The sequence below is a fragment of the Hemicordylus capensis genome, chromosome 3 (genome assembly GCF_027244095.1).
Source record: "Hemicordylus capensis ecotype Gifberg chromosome 3, rHemCap1.1.pri, whole genome shotgun sequence".
NCBI classification, from domain to species: Eukaryota; Metazoa; Chordata; class Lepidosauria; order Squamata; family Cordylidae; genus Hemicordylus; species Hemicordylus capensis.
The window spans coordinates 115,434,532-115,452,347 of record NC_069659.1 but is presented as its reverse complement, the minus strand read 5'-3'; the positions used below and the strand labels follow the sequence as shown (position 1 = coordinate 115,452,347).

Genomic DNA, 17,816 nt, shown 5'->3' with positions numbered 1-17,816 from the left:
GGCCCTGGGCCCCAGCCAGTGCTTGTGTTGGCTGGCTATGAACAATTCAATCACATGGAAGAAGATTGATGGCACAGGTGCTGGGAAAGCACCTGGGTCCCATCTGTATGACTGGGTGCACTAGTGGCCCCCATTCAGCTGGAATAACATTTAAAGAGCTTCATTTGGTGACATCTTTATCCTGTTCCTCAGAGTACCTTCAGACATTGTGACTGTGCTTTGGTGGGAAATCAGAATCCAGAATAGGCACACACAATGTTAAATGAGTGAAGAGTTGGCCTGTGCAAATTTTGGTGGATGGCATTCCACACAGTTTCCCATCAACATTAAGGACCCGCTTTGACTGCTGTGTATCTTGAAAGGCAGCCCTGACGATGTAGAGATGGGACTACCTGTGGAATGCCTTTAAAGCACTTCTGGGCAGCAGCACAGTGCTCCTTTCCACTGGAAACAAACATTCTGCAGTAGCCCCGTCAGTACACGTCCAGGGCTGCAATTCCAGTGGGTCCTTAGCATCGATGTGAGGCTGTGCAGAATGCCACCCACTATGTATAAAAATTTCAGAAGCAGTAATCCTATCCATTCCTGGTTGACACCTCAGAGCTGTTTAAAGGAACTTTTCAGACTTGCTATAAACTGTGCCAAAGGAATTGTCATAGGGCTCAAAGGATCTTGGGTAATCATCTTAGACTTGTTACTGTGGTGCTTCTGAGCAAAGGACTGGAATTCCAAATGTCCACCAAACACTGCTGTTACACAACCTCAAGTTGCTCCAGTGATGTTCCCACACAATCCCCATTGGAATAAATTATGTGGCCTCAGTGCTTGATGGATTATTCCTAGCTGCTGCAAATTCCAAATAGCTAAGTACTATTTCTCCATGGTGCTGGCTCAGAAACAACTATAGTTGTTACAACTATAGTAGACAACTATAGTATAATAGACAACTATAGTAAACAACTATAGTAGACAAAAACAATGGATTCTGAATCCTGTTCAATGTGTACACACATTAGGGATGTGCACGGAACTGGGCAGGCATAGTTCAAGGCGGGGGGTGGTAGACTTTAAGGGGGGAGGGTGCACTTCCCCCTCCCTCTGCTTTCCCCCCACGAGTGCTCGGTTTTTGTAAAGTCCTTCAGGGCAGCAGCGTATCTCCCTGCCGCCCCATCCCCTCTTCGGCCAGAAGTGGCCGGAAGTATCTGGCACATGTGCGCATGCACGTCGGGCATATGCAGGTGCACCAGGTACTTTCAGCCACTTCTGGCTGAAGAGGGGATGGGGTGGCAAGGAGGTACACTGCTGTCCCGAAGGACTTTACAAAAACCGAGCACAGGTGGGGGGAAAGTGGAGGGAGGGGTAAGTGCACCCTCCCCTGCTTTCGAACCATCCAGTGTTCAAACCTGTTCGGAGGCCCATAAAAGGGCCTCCAAACAGGTCCATGCACATCCCTAACATATATGATGATTGAAGTGCAGCGTTTGATATATTAAGCATTGACAGCCAAATTGAACCACCAATGTGTCAGAGAGCCAATACTAGGGCTTCATATGAATATTTTGGAGAATAATGTTCTGTATATGCACATATCTCTTTGTACACATCCAGCCTTTTAATAATAGGTTGTTGTTTTTTAAAAAAATGATAACTTATTAGAACTAAAAAGTAGGAGCTCTAACTTGAACTGGTTATAGTTATGTTTTGCTCTCAAATGATAATTAATATCAAATAATATTTCATCCTTTGTTTTCTTTAAGGTCTGAAAGTTAGTGCTTCTGCCCAAACAATACCAAAGGAATTTAAAACATCTCATCACTTGGCTGTCAAAACAGGTATAGAAATTTACCATTAAAATAAGCACAATCCTTTTGTAATGAAAAAGAATCTCTAACCCTTCTTCCCAGTAAGTATCCCAATGATACTTACTATATTTAATATCATGGTACTAATTATCAGAAGCACAAAAACCATGGTTAGTCTTGCCTATTGACTATTTTTCACCTCACGAAGCCTTGAATCATTCCATGAATACATGACTAGAAACTTATCCAATTACTTCAGTACTCATCCTGCATCAACTTGAAAACTGAAGGTGTATCTAATTCAGCCCCTGTTTAAACACAATTAAAAGAAGGAAATTAGAAGGAAAATCATGAAGGAAGCAGTTAAGGCAGACTAGTTGCCAATGCACAGGAGGAGAAGGATGATCTGGTCATGTGGTAACAAGCATGAATTTCCCCCTCTGCTGATCAGTGTACATCCTGGTTTGCATTTCAATGGGAGACATGTGTGAGCACTGTAAGATATTCCCTTTAGGGGAATGGGACAGCTCTGGGAAGAATATCTGCATGCTTGCATGAAGAAGGTTCCAAGTTCCCTTCCTGGCAGCTCCAAGATAGGGCTGAGAGAGAGCCTGTAACCTTGGAGAAGCTGCAGCCAGTCTGTATAGACAATACTGAGCTAGATGGACCAATGACCTGGCTCGGTATAAGGCAGCTTCCTATGCTAAGGGAAATTGCATCCCCACAGTCCCTTGAAGTGTGTTCTGTTCATTGGTAGGGGTTAGCTAGTGCCTCTAGTAGCCAACTCCCACAGGCAAGGGAACCTAGAGGAGAGCCTCCAATCACCATCTCAGCTGCTGGGCAGATTCACGTGGCAGTGGCTGTTCTTAAGGTATTCTGGCCTCAGACTCTTTAGGGCATTAAAGGCCAAAACCAGCACTTCACTTTTGTCCAGGAGCAAACTGGAAGCCAATGAAGCTCCTTGACAGTGTCTTGCTACTTTGCTGCTGTTTTCTGACCCAGTTGACGTTTCTGAAAACTTTTCAAAGGAAGCCCCACATATCTGTAATCAAGCCTGGGTGTTATTCAAGCAGATAACCATGGCAAGGTTGTTCCTTTTCAGGACAGGGTGGCAACTGGCATACCAACTATAGTTGTGAGAGGGAGAAAGACACTCCAAGGTATGAATGCCACTTGGTATCTATAGCAATGCTGAAGAGTATCCTACACTGCATACCTGATCCGAATATCTGTGGAGTGCAGTCTCCTCCATTACAAGTTGAATACTGTCTCCATGGTCAGTTCCACCCACAGTACCTCTGCCTCATCCAAATTCAGTTTCAGTTTATTAGTGACTAGACATTGTCTCCATCCACTGCTTTACCTAGGTTAGATGACAAGGAGAAATAAGAGCTGAGTGTCTTTCACATACTAACGACTCCTCACTCAAACTTCCAAATAACCTGTCCTAGTAAATCCTGAGTAGACAGGATGATGTTGACGTTCATAATTTATGGCATCTGAAAAGACTGTTCCTCAAACCCCCTCCAATTTACATCTTGGTTGGTTTGTACTAATAACTTTATCAATTGAATTTTTAATAGGGTTCCACTACACTTAAACTGTTTCCTTCTGCTCTGCATGCAGAAAGTTCACTCCCTGGCATCTCCAGATAGGACTGGGAGAGAGTCCTGAAACCATGGAGAAGCTGCTACCAGTCAGTGTAGACAATATTGGGCGAGATCACATTGTGGCTGGGGATGGTGGGAGTTGTAGTTCAAAAACAGCTGGAGGGCCAAGGTTCCCTACCCCTGGGCTATATGGACACAATGGTCTGACTCGGTATAAGGCAGCTTCCTATGTTCCTGTGTAACAGTACTAACATTTTTGCTGCATATTGAACTCACTATGTAGTTTGTATGTGCTGAATTTTTTTCCTTCTCCAAGCTTTAGGGTGGAGAGCTGGTCTTACGGTAGCGAGCATGAATTGTCATCTTTGCTAAGCAGGATTTGCCTTGGATGAGTGACTGCATGTGAGCACTGTCTGCTGTAAGATATTCCCCTTAGGGGATTGGGCCGTAGGTCAGTAGTAGAGCATATGCTTGCATACAGAAAGTTACAGCTTCACTCCCTGGCATCTTCAAGTAGGACTGGGAAAGACTCCTGCCTGAAACATTGGAAAGCCACTGCCAATCAGTATAGACAGTACTGAGCTAGATGGACCAATAGTCGTATTCGATATAAGCAGGAGTGGATTAAGCTCTTTGCTACTGCAGCGGCAAGGGAGGACGAAGGGAGGAGTTTAAATCAGTTTTTTTAATGTTTAAAACTGCCGCTGCACAGGAATGTGGTGGCAAAAGCTCCCTCGCACCTGCCAGACCACCTCCCAAATTATGTTGGCGGTGGGCAAGACAGATTTGTGGGCGCGTGTGCGCAGAAAGGCCCGAAGTCGAGTGATTGCAGCCATTGGGGAGGTGGGTGGGCTTGGGTTAGGAGGGATATCGCTGCTCTCTCTGCAAATCTGTCCTGCCCACCGCCGACCTGTTGCCATCATAATTTGGGAGGTGGGCTGGCCGGTGCGAAGCTCTCGCCGCCGTGCTTCTGTGTGGCAGCAGTTTAAAACATTTTTTTAAAAAAAATTCAATGAACAAAACTTGCCACTGGGAGAATTTTGCCGCCATAGGCAGTTGCCTCTACTGCCTTTCTGTTAATTTGCCAGTGGATATAATGCAACTTCCTATGCTACTAAGCTTTATTTGCTAATTATATTCTAAATCTGCTGCCAATAGTTCATTTAAGAAATGATTTCCTTATATTTGGCAGCATACATACAGGTGCTCTGCCAGAGAATGGAAGGAGCATTGTAGCAGTGCAGGGGTGGTGAGTGGAAGGAGCACTGTTTGAATGCAATGAGCCTTCCGTTTGTGGAAGGGGTTGATGCTGGCAGAGCACTAGTCTGGATGCCATCTGCTATCAAGACATTTTTGTATTGTGCATTAGTCTTCTGAGTCTGATGTATGTCAGCTTGGCTGTGCGCAGGTGCTGGAGAGGATTGTGCCAACACATTGTGGTCAAGTTGTGGCTAACTGAATTGTGACTAATATCCTATTGATTTATCGTGCCATGGTCAGCTATAGGCAAGAGCTTTCTTCCAGCACATGTATGAAATGGTATGTGTCAGTGGTAAGACATGTGCCATCATGTCTTACCACTAGTGGAGTGAGGATGGCTTTAGATGGTGGGTTTTAAGTTACCATTAAAAAGCAATAAATTGTCAGTGTTTTAGTTTGTTCTAGGTTTATTCTACTTGAATTTTCCATTTCTGATACCAATATATTTTGTAGTCTGTCAGAATTTGGTCTCCCTTTCCAGAAATATCACCCAGCAGACTGCTCTGTGGAGTCGTCTGGAGCTAGGTGGCCAGATTTGGCTTGAAAAAAGCCAAATTCTGGCTTACGGCCCATTTGACCCATGAGTATACCCCTTAGGTTCTGGCAACTCTGTTCTGGAGTTGTGGTTCTGGTACAAGATTGGGTTTCTGTTAGTATGCCACCGCGCCCCAACTGTCATTAAGAATGAGGAGGTACCCCCATTTATTGGCACGGGGGGACTTTTACATCCATGTTGAGGTATCCTTGTTCAGTGGAGCTCTATAGTTGATGGCTGCTCTGGCACCCATGAACCTGGCCACAACATGGAAGTTAAAGCACATTGTTATACTAGATCTTAAAGAGGGGTGGGGGCTGGCAGGCATAGAGCAGTAGCTGTGTGTCTTTTGTAATATGTTGTTCCACCCTAATGTACTCCAACTTTGCTGGCTGGGACCAGTATGCTTATGTCACTTGAACACCAGCTCACGTTCCCTTCCAAAGTGTGACAACATGTTTTTAAAACAGAAGGAATAAATGGGAAATTGCTGCATCTAGTCATTTAGGCATGCAGCAGAACAGTTTTCTCAGGCCTCAATCCAAACAGTTCACACTGCCAGAAGCTAGGGGTTTAAGTCTGATTATGTTCTTGCATTTTTGCCTCCTCCTTAGCAGAATGGAGCAAGGGCCAGAACAGAAGGCAGGTGTTCTTATAAAGGCAGAAGACTCGCTTCCAAGTCGGGAGAGGACTATCAATTAGGAAAGCAGCAAGGATTGCTAAAGCATAAGGACATTTTTAATTTAAAATTGAATACAAAATATAAATCTCCCAAAACAAAATTCTAGCTCATGACCTTAAAAAAATGTTCTTAGAAATTCTTTCAAAACAAAATAATCCAAAAAACATTGCTAGCAAAATTGGGTCACTGAGCACCTGCTGCTTCTGTTGCTTCTGTTCCGTTTCTGATTTCTACATAAGAAGATTTTCATTAATGCATTCATAACATTCCATCCCCCCTGCCGCAAAAGTCTTCTGAAGAGTTAGTAGCATGTGAATCTGAAGTGACTGAGCAACCCAGTAATCTCTCTTGGGACATGATTTTCTTACTAAGCTTTATTGACTGGCAATTGCATCTGGTATAATATTGCCTTGTTAGAGCTGAGTTAAACATATGGAAAAATGTACCACTTCGGAGAGTAGGTCAAGACTTGTATGTCAATGTACTGTATATGAAAAACACACAGCACCCTGCTTTGTGAAAAACTAGCACATTAGGGCAAAATATTTTATCATAGCTGTGTCTCCTATGTGCTAGTTTTCTGCTTATTTTACAAGAAGGCATTTTTCCTCTGCTTATTCTTTTCTAATTTTGGCTGTCTATTATGCTAGACTATCCCTTTTGAATAGATCTTGTAAGGCACTTTTTAAAGCCCAGTATTTGAACTGATTGACTAAACAGGACGAAATTCTGTGTGTGTGCATTTAGGAATGAACTACTTGTACCTACATTTACATGTACCTGACACAGCTGCCATCTCATTTTGACATGTTGCCATATCCTGGGAGGTTTGGGGGATCTTATGCCCACTGCTGTACAATGTGGACATTTGTTCCACATTATCAGTTTTGCATGGCTGTACTTCACACAGTCACCACTGCTGCCCCCGCCCCCCAAAAGTTGGCTCTGGTAAAATTGTACAGTTATGCAGTTGAATTATATCCTGGTATATTTAGACCAAAAGATGAAGAAGAAAAATGCTGAGCAGCGGAAGACCTTTCACTCTTGTCCTTAGTAATGCCATTCAAATATTTGTAGTGGTCCACCTTTAAGCTCCATTGGTAATTAAGTACACTGATTTACCAATTATTATTTTTTAAACAAATCATCTTTGGTTACAGTTGCTCAGGAATCAAGCATCCTCAAAGCAAGACCAAGGTCCAGGTAAGCAAGGTCAAGAGCAAAGACTTCTTCATTTCTTTCTGTGTTCACTTGTTTTTTCCTGCTCTCTTCTACATGTTTATTATTTGCATTTTATGCAGCCAGCTCAGAAATTACCTGTATTAGTTAATACAAGATTAACACAATTCCATTTCAGGACATATTTCATCACTATATATAATAGAAGCTACTGGCCAGAAGACTGTAGTAAGCAGTCTGAAATAAAAACAACAAGCCTATGTGTATATATAGTAGCATATTGGATGGTAGCCAACTGCATCCAGGTGTGAGGGTGAACCAAAATTCAGAGCTGTGCAGTTTTTTTGTTTAGAAAGCAAAATAATTTGGAAAGAAGTTAGGAAAAAAATAAGCAGAAAATACATCTAAATTAAAATAATGGGAGGGCAAAACTACAGGGAAGGAAGAATGAACGATAAGGAAAAAAGTCATGCTTGAAATGAACAAAAAGGTGGTAGAACAGATTACTTAGGTGAAAGGTCACATGAGATTAAAATTAAAAGAGCCCAAGGAAAACTTCCAGTGCTTAAGGTTTTTTTTGGTTTAAAATTTCATTCTCATTATGTAGGAGATAAGAACCAGCAACATTTTAGTTACTGTGGAGAACTGTTATTGGCTTGGATCTAGAGATGTTTATGTACTACAGGAGAACCTTGTTACTTGTGGGGGTTCTGTTCCTCACCTACCACCGTGGGTAACGAGGCATTATTTCTATGGGGAAAGGGAGGTTAGGTTCCAGAATGTACAAAAAAGTTTTAATGAAGCCAAAAAACAGCAAAAAAAAAAAGGGGGGGGGAGAGAAAACCTACCATAGTGTGCTCCATGTGCCCAGCAATGGCACCCAAACTCAAAAAATCACTTGAAAATGTTTGTTTTATTAAGATAAGAGGCAAAAAATGACAGAAAAATGGCAAAAAGTGAGAAAAAGTGCACTGTGGGGTCTCCTTGTGCCCTTCATGTGCCCAGCAGTGCCCCGAGACTGCCAAATGCCTTCCAAAACTGCAAAAATTACAAGGGGGGGATGAGTTTTCCTCAAAGAATTGAGTCACAAAATGGCTCCTGCTGACAAACTGGAGGCTGCAAGTGATCTTGGCAGTCACTTCTGGCCATCTAGGAACCGCGGATAGGAACCTTTTAGTATCCACAGATACTGAAATTGGGTGTCAATTAGAAACTCGCAAATACATGAAACTGTGGATATAGACTCTGCATATAATGAGGTTCTCCTGTGTTATGAATGTGCACCAGAGCTTTCCTGCACCCTGCTCCTGCTGCAGCCCCTTGTATCCCTTGAAAATCTACTTGATGGACCTTCAAATGGCATGTGATGTGAAGTCATGGCCTGTGATACACTGCAGGTCTCTGATGCACAAGCAGAAGAGCCTTCGGATCCCAGCCATTATAGGGCATACAAAATGAGATGATTCCTACCAAGCATGTTACCCATATAAAGGTCCTTTCATATATTGATGTGTGTTTAAAAAATTAACAAATTGAGTTGCCCTAGCCATCTAGCAGGTGACCAAATAGGGTGTGTCATCTGACAAATCTTGGTAATTATCAGTAACAACTGCTTTGATTGGAAGAGGATGTGCCTTTGATCATGGAGACTACCACAACTATAATAATAAAGCAACTTGACATGAGTTAAACATATAACTTCTGAACCAGTAGAAAGTAAGATGAAGGTGACGGGGCAGGGCTTGGTAAAAAAGCAGTGAGAATGAAAAAGGTGGGTGAATTACCGACAGTGGAGAGGAGAAGCTTTTATTTGATGATTCAGGAAAAGCTTTTGACTCCTGTATTTCAATGATTTTGCAGCACACTGCCTATTTATTAGTGAACATCTTTCTCTCACACACTTGCTTTCTTGCATCAATGAACAGGGTAGCTAGGAAAACATTGCAGGGTCTTTTCTATGATGACCCTATTCACTCCCTGTGGATATGCATTTTATTCCTGGTTTTAGGAAGCAACTGAAGGAGCACTTGTTCCAGCAATCTTCTAGTGGATTGAACATTTATGTGATGAATATATTTTACTTGGGTGTTTAAAATTCTGATTCTGTTGTGCCTCTGTTAGCTGCTTGTTGCATTTTTTAAAAGTTACTGTATAAAATTAATTGAATTTCATTTAAAAATGAGAAGGATGGCTGGAAAAACTCTTGTTCAGAATATGACCTGTAAGTATCCTCTCTATAATCTGTGTAAATTCAGAAACGTGCCAGTCTTGGCATCATTAGAGGTGCTTTGCAATACTGTATCATGATTAATTAAGACATGACCCAATATCAAGCCAAAATATGAGACTCGTTTCTACACTACCAGAATAAAAAATAATTATTATATAACCCTTTAAAGCAAGATTAGTAACTGGCTTTTAGTGTGGTTTTACTTTTGGTTTAGTTACTTCAGTGCTGAGAAATAGGTGTGGGTAGGAATTGAAAATGACGCTTGGGCATGTGTGAAGGTCCTTTATATCAAGAAGATGGCCTGGCTTTTGCTGATTCACCACAACTTGCCTTTTCTCTTGTAACTACTAGTTTGGCAACAGCTGCTGGTTCTTTTCTCCATCAGTTGAACGTTTCTCTGTGTGTGTGTGTGTGTGTGTGTGTGTGTGTGTGTGTGTGTGTGTGTGCGCGCGCACGTGTGCGCACACACATACATATATGTTGTCGTAGTCTGTCATACATAATATATTACAGTGAGTGTAGCACCTCCATGTTGTCAGTGCTCATTTGAGTAAATACTGCAACCTTGCAGAATTTTGTTTTTACAACAGCAGCAACAATACTCTTGCCCTGCAGTCTTATAAAGTACAAAACTGCTGAACGGAGAGCATAAGAAGCTCCTATCCAGATACATCCTATTGACAATAATATTTGCTAGCTAGAATATGGCTTTTTCATTACATGGAACTTGGTCAGATCTTGCACATGGGAAAAAATAGAAGGTTCCTGAATGAGAATACAGCCTGTAAAGCTCCTTTCTGCAACATCTGGGCAAAGGTATCTGCAGTGTTTGTTCATGTGTGGTAATCTTCTCTGGAAGTCACTATTTTTAAAAATTCAGTTTTACTTTTAAAGTCCTAACTGCACAGAAGTGAACATGCTTCTTCTCATGTCTCCTTATTCAGAGACAACTTCTGTTACCATCCCCTTTCTTTACAAGTGCTATCTGCTTCCATTATTTCTGTGTATAGTTTGCTGTACATTATCTGGGATATTTGTACCTGTAAGAGTGGTTCCCCAAGAGAGCTGAGGGAAGAGAGCAACGTCAGCAAGTAACTGAAAATGAACATTAAAAAATAATAATAATATTGGCCCACATGTCCCACAACTACAATATAGGAGGACAAAAGAGAAGGGCTTTGGCCTTGCAAGGAGGGTGCAGAATAGCGGAGGAGAAGACCTTTTTTACAGCCAAGCCTATGCAGAGAGGAAAGCAGAAGCAAATTTTGCGTCTCTCCCCTCCCTCCAAAAGTGCTCTTGGCTTCCAGAAATATGACCTACATAAATATGTGCAACTTCAGGGACATTTGGAGAGAGGGGAAAGAAGTGGAAACCACTTCCCTCCCTTTCTGTGTCCACTGGGCTGCAGGAGAAGCCTCCTCCATAGCTACTCTGCAGTCATATTGCAAGAATGCAGCCCTCCTTCTGCCCTTCTGTGGCTGCAGAACATGTGGCCTACTGTTTTTTAAAAGAGCCTTGAACCAGTAAGAGAACCTATCCTATTTTTTCACAAACATTTCTACAAGACACTTCTTCCACCAAGACCTCTTTATTACGCAAATATGAAAGATAAAATTACGTCCATTAGATGTTACAGGTTAAAAACAAAACCAGTTTCAGTATCAATACATCATCCTCAGTTGCCTGTGCAAACCAAATGTCTCAGCAGTTCTTAAATTCCTTTCTCACAAGGTAAGCAGTAGGTGAGGAGAGAAAAAGGGTAAGACAACATAAGATCTGCAACAAGGAACCATGCACTCAACTTCTATCATTCAGAGACTAATGAATTTTATAGCTGAAACCATCTCCTCCTTAACTTCTGGTTTTAATGTCAGAGGGCTGTGGGCCACCTCCAGCCTCAAAGGCAGGATGCCTCTGAGTACCAGTTGCAGGGGAGAAATGGCAGGTGAGAGGGCATGCCCTCAACTCCTGCTGTAGGCTTCCAATGGCATCTGGTGGGCCACTGTGTGAAACAGAATGCTGGACTAGATGGGCCTTGGGCCTGATCCAGCAGGGCTGTTCTTATGTTCTAATTTCTCTTTATACATTGCCTCCTTTATTTTACACTCCTGCAAATTTCTTTCCACCCCCAATACAGTTATCTTGGTTCCCACCACTTGTCCAGTATGCCCCTCCCTCTGCAGCTTAGTACGGCTCTCATTATATTGCATATCCAACAAATGCTCACTCTCTCTTAACGGTCTCCACATTTCATCTATCTAGAAACAAGAGCACTCCAGACACTCTGTCATATAAATCACCCCCTTTATACTACACCAACCCTCTCTCTTTTCACAAACTCACACTTCTTATCATATAATCGAGAGCTAACCAATTGTTATTCCAACTTTATTGGTGCACTACACACTACATTAGTGTTAACTCCATGTCTCTCCAGAAGCTTCTGATTCTGCCAGATAAATTTGTTGGTAACAAATGGAATTTTCAGCACTGGCAATCCTTTGGGGAATTTCTACTATTTGATATAGGGACTGTATATCCATTAGCCCTTATCAATCTTTCAACTTTTTCTTTTGATCCCTCTCTATATCTTACTGTAGAAACCCCACTGCCTTCTGTGTCATATTCCTCACTGTCTGTCCCTTAATTATTGTTTATTGCTGGCTGAGCTGAATTAATCTTTAATAAAATATCCTTTTCTATACCATCATATTTCTAATTGACCGCCCCCCCATCAACCTTATTTCAGCATCCAAAAATTGTAGCCAACCCTCCCCATTAGACTTTTCTCTGGTTAATCTGAAAGTTCTCCTACTGTTGATTTCTTCAACTTTCTTATCAGGCTGTTTCTCAGAATATTTAATAATTAACACGTCCTCAATATATCTAATGTAGTGTGTAGTGCACCAGAAACACTGAAATAACAATGGGTTATCTCTCGATTATATGATAAGGTGTGAGTTTCAAGACTGTGCTATTTTGAAAGGAAAGTGTAGTATAAAGGGTCTGGTTTATAAGACAGTGTGTCTGGAATGCTCCTCTTTCTACATGGATGAAATGGGGAGACCGTTAAGAGATAGGTATAGTGAGTATTTGTCAGATATGTGACATAATGGGAGCTGTACTAAGCCATAGTCTACACATATGAAGGAGGGGCATGTTGGACAAGTGGTGGGAACTAAGATAACTGTATTGTGGGTGGAAAGAAATTTGCAGAAGTGTAAAATAAAGGAGGTGAAGGAAATTAAAACCAGATATTAATGTTAAGGAGGAGGTTTCAGCTATGATATTCATTAGTCTCTGAATGATAGAAGTTGAGTTAATGGTTCCTTGTTGCAGCTGTTATGTTGCTTTCCCCCTTTTCTATTCCCTGTCTACTGCTGGGAAGAGAATCGGAGGCTAGATCTGAAAGTTTTCCAAAATCTACTCAGTACTGCTGAGACATTTGGTTTGCGTAAGTAACTGAGGATGATGTATTGGCATTGAAACCAGTTTTGTTTTTAACCAGTAACAGCTAGAGTTTGGTATTTTATCTTTTTAATCTTTGCATAATAAAGAGGTTTTGGTGGAAGAAGTGTTTAGAGTTAATATGCACATCGCATCACCAGCTTATTAATCTCTACAAGATACTGGACCCTGGTTCATACATTTGGAGGAGATGGCACTAGCCTCGTGATGGAGAAGTAAGCTCACCCCTCCATGATTCCACCATTCTTATTGTAAACCAAGCACTTCATGAAATCACATGATCACATGAAGGACCTATGTCCTGTCTGTGTGATTCTTCCTCTTCAAAATGGTGGGAGGTGGGATTGTACAAACAGGAACTCATTGCACATAGACATTCACACTAGTGCCTGTACTACAGGTGAAACTCGGAAAATTACAATATCGTGCAAAAGTCCATTAATTTCAGTAATGCAAATTAAAAGGTGAAACTGATATATGAGACAGACGCATTACATGCAAAGCGAGATAAGTCAAGCCTTAATTTGTTATAATTGTGATGATCATGGCGTACAGCTCATGAAAACCCCAAATCCACAATCCCAGAAAACTAGAATATTACATGGAACCAAGAAGACAAGGATTGAAGAATAGAACAATATCGGACCTCTGAAAAGTATAAGCATGCATATGTATTCAGTACTTGGTTTGGGCCCCTTTTGCAGCAATTACTGCCTCAGTGCGGCGTGGCATGGATGCTATCAGCCTGTGGCACTGATGAGGTATTATGGAAGACCAGGATGCTTCATTAGCGGCCTTCAGCTCTTCTGCATTGTTTGGTCTCATGTCTCTCATCCTTCTCTTGGCAATGCCCCATAGATTCTCTATGGGGTCAGGTTAGGCGAGTTTGCTGGCCAATCAAGCACAGTACACTGTATACTTTTCAGAGGTCCTATATTGTTCTATTCTTCAATCCTTGTCTTCTTGGTTCCATGTAATATTCTAATTTTCTGGGATTGTGGATTTGGGGTTTTCATGAGCTGTACGCCATGATCATCACAATTATAACAAATTAAGGCTTGACTTATCTCGCTTTGCATGTAATGCGTCTGTCTCATATATCAGTTTCACCTTTTAATTTGCATTACTGAAATTAATGGACTTTTGCATGATATTCTAATTTTCCGAGTTTCACCTGTAGAAGTAATGGTGGGAGGTGAGTTCTTCACACCATGCAAATATAGTGCCATCTTCTCTGAGCATATGAACCAGGAAGTTTATATGTTGATTTCCAAACAAAAGAGACTACAGCTTTATCAAACACCTTAGTGCATGTTTCCTATAGTCTTTGTAGTAGGTATTCAAATGCCAGTAACATTTCCCCTTCCTTTTTGTCTTCTCTTCCCTGAGGTCTTATTCTAGCACATCTATTGAAGATGCAATGAAAAAAGGGGGGGAACCACCAACCCCCCCACCAAGGCCACAGAAGTCACATTCCAGAGCATCTTCTTTAGATCTGAATAAAATCTTCCAGCAAAACACGCAAGGTAAGTTGCACAATCCTGAAAATCTGGACTCTATTTCCTCTTCAGGATTCTTAATGACAGAGTTTAGAATTCAGAGTTCTTAATGACAGCAGAAATAGCCACACACCGCAGATCTTCCCATTTCATTACACAGATACTTTGAGCTTGCTTACTTATATGTAAACTTAATGGCTGCAATAGCAGATGATGACTTGCATGTGTGAATAAGCTAATACAGACTTTAACACCACAAACCAAACTTTCAGTTTTGCCTACTGCCAACTCTCAAGGGGAGCATTTTTACAATGAAGTCAGTTAATATATTCAGCTATCAGTTGGATCTGCTTGTATTTGTGAGCCAGCCCATCATTCTTCATGTTTACTGGTGTTTTGGTGAAATGTACTCCTCTTGTTAACTTAGGAACAGCTGCTGCAAAATTTAGTTAAATCTCTACTTGGTAAACAGACTTGCCTTTCCAAATTTTCATCTCCTGGAGATGAAACACTCTGACATACAGACTAATGAAGTGCCAGTACAACAGAAGGAGAAGCACCAGTGGTTCTGAAAAGTTCAATCAACTTGACTCTGCTGCTGGCTCACTAGTGGGGGTCAAATTTCAACAATCTTCCCTTCCCCAGGATGACCTCTGTGCCACCTGAAAATATGTCCCTGATGGTCATTCAAGCCTCAGGGACATATTTTCAGATGACACAGAGGGCTTCCTGGGGAAGGGGAGGTCCTGACATTCCATCTCTCACACACGAGCACCATTGCAGTGTTAGTTTGGATCTCTTCAGAAGCACTGGTGCTTCTCCTGTTGCACTGATGCTTTGTTAGTCAGAATGTCAACCATTATTCTGTGACCTGCTGGGTGCTTAATGCACCCCATATTTTTTCAGGAGATATATCAAGCATTTAGGGGCTGCAGTATGTTGCTGTCATTGTTCTGTGTGACTAGATCTAGCTTAAGGGAACCCAACTGCATGTCAGAATAGTTTAAGGCCATGCATAAGATACATGGTGTGTGGGTTCTTTTGTCTCAATACCAATGGGACTACCTTTATGTGTTTTAAACATTAAGGGAAATAATTTATCTTATGTGACATATATTTTATTTTGCTTGAATTTTTGGTGGCTTTTTTGCCACAAAAATAAATATTTTTTAGAAAGGAGATTACTGCACTTAACTTGCAGGCAGAATAGTTACTGTAGATGCATATCTAAACTGACAATATCTCTTGTCTAGAAACTTTCTCAGATGACCGGACAATATCTCTTGTCTTGAAACCTTCTCATTTTGCAAACTTTCTGTTGGTTTTAGCTCCTGGACTAACCTATGTTCTGTCATATTGTCTGTCAGATTATTAAAAACAGACAGCCATGATTTCTTTTATGGGTTCCTTTTTTTATTCTCATTCCTTTTTGCTTATTTGTGCATTGTATTGAATCATGGCAAAAGTAGTGGTGTGTCTGTAGTAATGTTGCATCCTTTATAGCAGGGCTGCTCAACTTTGGCCTTCCTGCAGATGTTGGCTTACAATTCCCATAATCCCTGGCTATTGGCCACTGTGACTGGGAGTAGTAGTTCAAAAACATCTGGGGGGCCTAAGTTGAGCAGGCCTGCTTTATAGGAACGATGCCTGAAGAAGAAAACCAGAAAAATCATTCTTCTGCTTAAACGATTGTGTCCGAAACGTTGCTTTTTGAGTTTCTGAAGACTTAAGCGTAGATCAGGTTTTCTTGATCACCTCCCATAGTTGCTGGAAAAGATGATAAATCACATTTCTTTTTCTGATTATTATGAAAACTGCAGCTCTGTGTGTGTGTGTTTATATACCACTTTTCAACAAAAATTCCCAAAGTGGTTTAGATAGATAGATAGATAGATAGATAGGCTCCCTGTCCCCAAAGGACTCATGATCTAAAAAGAAAGATAATATAGACACCAGCAACAGCCAGTAGAGGGATGCCCTGTTGGGGATAGATAGGGCCAGTTGATCTCTCCCTGCTAAATAAAGAGAATCACCACTTTACAAATGTGCCTCTTTGCTCACTTGTATACTGATCAGCATCATAAAGTATATGTTCAGTTCAGATATATAGATATAGACACACACACACTGTGTGTGTGTGTATATATATATATAACTCAAATTAACGTGTGTGTGTGAATGGTTTTTAAAAAGTAAGGTAGCTACAAGTATTTACAAATTACACTTTCATTGGCAACTTATTTTATGGACATGATTTTGAACCTTCAATTCATCTGAAATTTATCTCTGTAGTACTGAGCATGTGAAACAGGAGTGCCATTTCATGCAGTTTAACTATTGTCCAGTTTAATATGCTCAGTTTTGCACAAAGTGTGCTTGGTGCAATGACATCATCCCAAATATTCATGTTCCTCCTTCTCCCTCCATTGTAAGCTCTGAGCATTTTATAACAGCCATAAACAAATAAAGCCATTCTTTAAAATTGGCGCACTCTCATGCAGAGGCAGAGGCGTATCTAGGGAAAATAGCGCCTAGGGCAAGCACTGAAATAGCGCCCCCTGTCCAAGCATCTGACACCCATCTTTAAGATAACTTTACCATAATATCAGCTGAAAAATACAAGTCAGGCTCATTAATCTTTTAATATTTCAAAAACGATTTAGCAGTGGACTTAGCTAGATCAAAAAATGCTGGAAAACTACAAATTTCAGTATGCTGGGGCTCATGAAATACCCAAATACTTATGTGGAGGTGTAACTGGAAAACTAGAAGTGCCTGTCTAATTCTCTACTATGCATTGTAGCATCACTATTACATAAGTTTTAAAAATCAATGGAGAATTTGACTTTTCCCAGATACTCTGAAAATAATTAAAGGATATGCAGAGTAAACTGTGTCACTGCTTGGAATATATTCTAGTCTTTCAGAAAGACAGTTAAAATGAGAGAAAGAGAGCAAGAAACTCCCAGTGGGCCTTAATATTAAGGATTTCACACTGATTCAAAGACAAACTCACCATTAATAGCCATATTATTAAGACATCACATTTAACTCACATATCACAAGAAGCAAATTAAGAGCAAATGAATACAATCCTAGCTCATAAGCGTCAGCTCAGTATTCACAAGCCCTGATTCTCTGTACATAGTGCCAAACTGAATATGTGTACAGTGTCTTATATTATATTAATTTTTTTAAAAAAATTTAACCTGTAGCCCCTTTGGGGGGCTTCCTAAAGTCTGTGGGTTGTTTTTTTTTGCAAAGGTTCCCCCTCACCCCACTGGCCTCTAGGGCCTCACAGGTACCATTTGAGCATGTGTGGTGGCCAATTTTAAAAATAATCTTAAAAAAAAAAAGCCACTGAAAACAAAATGGCCACCATGCATGCTCATATGGCCTCTGCAAGGCCTGGCATGACCTAGGGCCTCACAGAGGCCATTTGAGCATGCACGGTGACCATTTTGTTTTCGGCAGCCATTTTTTATTTTTATTTTTTTATTTTCAAAAATGGCGCCCCCCTTCAAGTGGCGCCCAGGGCATGTGCCCTGCCT

At 41.1% G+C, this 17,816-nt stretch overlaps 1 protein-coding gene across 3 annotated transcripts in view; it reads left to right on the top strand.

Moving 5' to 3' along the window:
* Nucleotides 1-17,816, top strand: part of REPS2 (RALBP1 associated Eps domain containing 2) — a 134,882-nt gene that overhangs the window by 66,894 nt on the left and 50,172 nt on the right. For all 3 annotated transcript variants that reach the window (XM_053308777.1, XM_053308774.1, XM_053308775.1), the window contains exons 12-14: nucleotides 1,758-1,832; nucleotides 7,050-7,092; nucleotides 14,156-14,292. In XM_053308777.1, coding sequence (XP_053164752.1) covers nucleotides 1,758-1,832; nucleotides 7,050-7,092; nucleotides 14,156-14,292 — 255 coding nt within the window. The remainder of the gene's footprint in view (nucleotides 1-1,757; nucleotides 1,833-7,049; nucleotides 7,093-14,155; nucleotides 14,293-17,816) is intronic.